The sequence below is a fragment of the Dysidea avara genome, chromosome 10, assembly GCF_963678975.1.
Source record: "Dysidea avara chromosome 10, odDysAvar1.4, whole genome shotgun sequence".
NCBI lineage: Eukaryota > Metazoa > Porifera > Demospongiae > Dictyoceratida > Dysideidae > Dysidea > Dysidea avara.
Genome location: NC_089281.1, coordinates 22238759 through 22242654, shown reverse-complemented (window position 1 = coordinate 22242654; position 3896 = coordinate 22238759). Strand labels below are relative to the sequence as shown.

General features: G+C 37.0%; 1 protein-coding gene across 1 annotated transcript; it reads left to right on the top strand.

The window, feature by feature from the left end:
- The first annotated feature begins 1475 nt into the window (after positions 1-1475).
- Positions 1476-3600, top strand: LOC136268309 (balbiani ring protein 3-like). The gene is made up of 4 exons (XM_066063611.1): positions 1476-1551; positions 1613-1694; positions 1745-2912; positions 2959-3600. The coding sequence occupies exons 1-4, from the start codon at positions 1501-1503 to the stop codon at positions 3488-3490; spliced, it is 1833 nt and encodes a 610-aa protein (XP_065919683.1). The 5' UTR covers positions 1476-1500; the 3' UTR covers positions 3491-3600.
- The last annotated feature ends 296 nt before the right edge of the window (positions 3601-3896 follow it).

Below are 3896 nucleotides of genomic sequence, written 5' to 3'. Positions count from 1 at the left end.
AACAACCATGACAATGCCTCCAATTAAACTGCCAGAATGCTAATTTATTGATTAAAATCAATAAGAGTTTATTATTAATTTTGGCAAAAAATATTAAACTTTTAGTCTTCCACCTAAACACAATGCACATGTGCAATATTGTTTAAGGGAATTTTATGCAGACTTAGCTATACTATTGTTGCACATATTAGAGCACCCTAATAACACCAGAAGTGTATTTATAAGGTAATGCATATACCTGCAATGAGTGCACATGACCACTATACTATATTATGTATATTTATGAAATCTTGAGCTGTAACAGCTATCCTGTCATTCATCTGGTAAACACATGCTGGCAGTCAAAAAATGAACAGATCATTAACTATTCTTTTAAATAGGTCTTGTATTCCATTGAATGTGTGCTTTTCAAGGTAGCATTAGCCTGTTCTCTAGATATATTAGCTATGTAATATACTTGCTGTCTATACAATTAGTTCAAAGTAACATAATTACAAATCTGCTGCATGTGATATTACAAGTGAGAATATGTGCACTATGCTGTCAGCAAATTTTAAAATATATGCACATAACTTTGTATACCTATGCGTAATCTCAGAAAAATGTCTAATTTAATTACTTGGTGCCACAAATCTGTTTTGTTAGCAAATCTGTTGTGTTTTCATCGAGTTACAACGAATCTTAAAAACTTTGTCTGCATGCAGTAATGTAATCAGGTAGTAGCTATATATGTATGGCTCAGACACGTATGTATGGTCCAGACACATATGTATGGCTCAGACACATATGTATGGCTCAGACACATATGTATGGTTCAGACACATATGTATGGCTCAGACACAATTAGTTAGCTAGTGCCCTTATATAGGGATATAAAAGAACACCTTTATATAGCCAAGCATGTGACAGGCATATTGTGTGGCATGTAACTATATATATATATATATATATATATATATATATATATATATATATATATATATATTATTGTTTATAAATACAGTATAAGAACATGTGTATATACACTAAGCATACAGCATTGCCATACAGTTGCGCTTTTGAAATTTGGTGATGTACATATTTACTATAATTATAATTATCTCTATGGTAGATTTTATAATAGAATTGTGCTGACTAGACTTGACTAGCATATTATATAGTTGTGCTTGATTTGGTCAATCATTTGGTAGTGACAGTGTTGCTGGTTTTTTGATGTAGCTTAGCATTTCATTTATGGACTTTTAGTGGTACTCTTTTGGGTCCCAATCAAGTTTGCTTTTGTCTTTTCATCCCTTTCATCCATGGCTAAGGACTTAGAGCCATTCAAACCTTTCATCCTTCTAATGGCTTTACATGTTGTACATTAAATACTTGAGCTATAAGTGCAGACTAATTAACATTAATTTTTATAAACCCATTCATCAAATCTGTATAAATAACACGTGATATGTAGTACTATACAAACATCACCAATATTGGAGAGAGCAGTTTGAGGTGAAAATGCTTTGCTTTGCTTTGTGCATAGTTGCTATTACTTCTACTCAAGTCTGGGTAAACAAGATTCTGCCTGTCTGTGCAATAGTGAAATTTATTTATGTTGGTTTAATATTAGGGAGCACCTAGTCAAGAGCTGAGTACTAATTCAACAGCAAGTACCATAGATAGAGAAGCATTTCAGCAAAAGTATTCACTTGGTATGTAAGTTACTGTTGGTATAAATAAGTAAAATCATGCATCTCTTCAGATGATGAAGATGTGATCAGATATTTGACAGAGATTGAAAATGCAAACAAATCTGGTGCTGGTGTGACACAAGTTGGTGATTCATTTGTGCCAATTGGCTTCAAAAACTGTGAAGATGGTCCTGTGCCATCAATACATCAACAGCATGTCAGCATGCTCCACTGGCCTCCCTTTCATAAATATACTTGTAAAGGATTATCCTGCAATGATCCATGGTGTCTGGCAGTTAAAACAGCAACAATATGTGCATGGGCTCTACATTACACCATTGACTATTATGAAGATGGTGAGCCATACGCCAAGTTGCATGGAATTTGGCAGGTATGCTATGAGACACATCTTCAATGTGATTGCAGGAAATGTGAACACATCACAAGTTCCTCTGAATGTGTTCAAACTGAACCATGTCCAAATGGTGTTGTCCCAAATACAGGCTTTTGTTATTGGAGACAGCCATCTGTCATAAGTAGCGATCCATCTGATGTGATAGCTGCTGCTAATGGCAATGGACTAACAGGAGTAACAGGAGCTTGCAATTGCTGCCACCCAAAATCCTGTATCGAGCCACTGGAGTTTAATCCTGATACCTGTCAATGTGCATGCAAGCAGCTGTATTGTGAAATTTCACAAGTATTTAATGAAGCTACTTGCATGTGTGAATGTGACAACATCCAGCTTTGTGACAGTCTACACATTTGGAATCCCGATACATGTGAATGTGATTGCAAGTCAACATGCCTGCCACCCAAAACAGCACAAGATCTGGTCACATGCAAATGTGAATGTCCACCAATTGTTTGCACTGATCCTCCTCGTACAGTGCTAAATGATAATACATGTGAGTGTGAATGCCCACCAACACACTGTATAGATCCTTTAATATTAAATCCAACTACTTGTGAGTGTGAATGTCCTGACTGCCCCCCTGGTAGTACCCTAGACAGTGATACATGTGACTGTATTGGTGTCTGTAACCAGCAGCAGTACCATGGCTCTGATTATTGTGAAATGGTACACTGTATAGAAGACCCATCCAGAATGTGTGCCCTGACTGCTGGTGCAATATGTGAATGTCCTCCAGGTGAAAGCTCTAGATCTTGCAGAGAAATAACAGATCCTGGTGAATGTAACAACACTGCATGCCCAGACAACAACTCATTAAGATGCAAGTAAGTAGTATAAACGACTTATTATTATACCATAAGATTCTGTTAGGTTTTATCATTATCATAACCCATCTACTGGACAAGAAGGGTGTCAGTGTGATGATATCGATACTGCTACCAATACTGATGAAGATTGCTGCATTGAAAAACCATCTGCCCCATTAGGAGTGGACTGTAGTATCTATAATGCCCATGGATCTGATGACTGCAATAGTGTCTCAAATGGGGAGGCTTGTGAGTGGAAGTGTGATTGCTCTGAAATTGATGACCACGAAGCATGCATCAGAAGCACTTGTAAAGATTTCCCCACTGTTAGTTGTGAATATAGTCAAGTAACTGGCTGCTCTTGTCCAAGATGTTGTAGAGATCACCCAAACAAATCTGCTGTCTTTGATTGTTCTACACTTGACTCATTTGGCTCAGAAAGATGCAATCAAGTGTTAGGAGGGAATACCTGTCAGTGGACATGTCCTTGCAATGAGATAAACAGCCAAGATGCTTGTGACATGAGTACATGCATTGATGACCCAAACAGAAGGTGTCAATTTGATACTGCTGCAGGTGCATGTTTCTGCACATAAATCATTATTGTAAGCACCGAAACTGACTAAGCACATATATAATATTGCACACAAGCATTTTTATTCATGCCAGACTACTGTTTCACACTCGAAATAGTTTATATACACAACGATACACATATATTATTGATTGTGTATGGCATTAGGCCACTCCAAATAAATTCTCTGTTTCCCGTCCACCGCCCGCATCTGGTTACTGCCAGCTCTAAATATTCCATTATTCCGTATTCTTCCATTATTTCCCGGTTATTCTTGCATACTGATAGGCTCAATAAAAGCTATCTTGAAACAGTGTCAGCTCACGTGTCAGTAGTGCTATCAAGTCAGTGCAAACTCCATGTTTGTGTTATTTTTGCAACTTACAAAGGAAGGAACAAACTTAAGCATGCTATTATGCAACCTTTTT

What these genes read in the sequence shown, in the direction of transcription:
- LOC136268309 (XM_066063611.1), top strand. Translation starts at nt 1,501, where the DNA reads ATGCTTTGCTTTGCTTTGTGCATAGTTGCTATTACTTCTACTCAAGTC. An exon ending in TTACTTCTACTCAAGTCTGG is followed by an intron (nt 1,552 to 1,612) that starts GTAAACAAGATT and finishes GTTTAATATTAG; the next exon opens with GGAGCACCTAGTCAAGAGCT. An exon ending in TCAGCAAAAGTATTCACTTG is followed by an intron (nt 1,695 to 1,744) that starts GTATGTAAGTTA and finishes GCATCTCTTCAG; the next exon opens with ATGATGAAGATGTGATCAGA.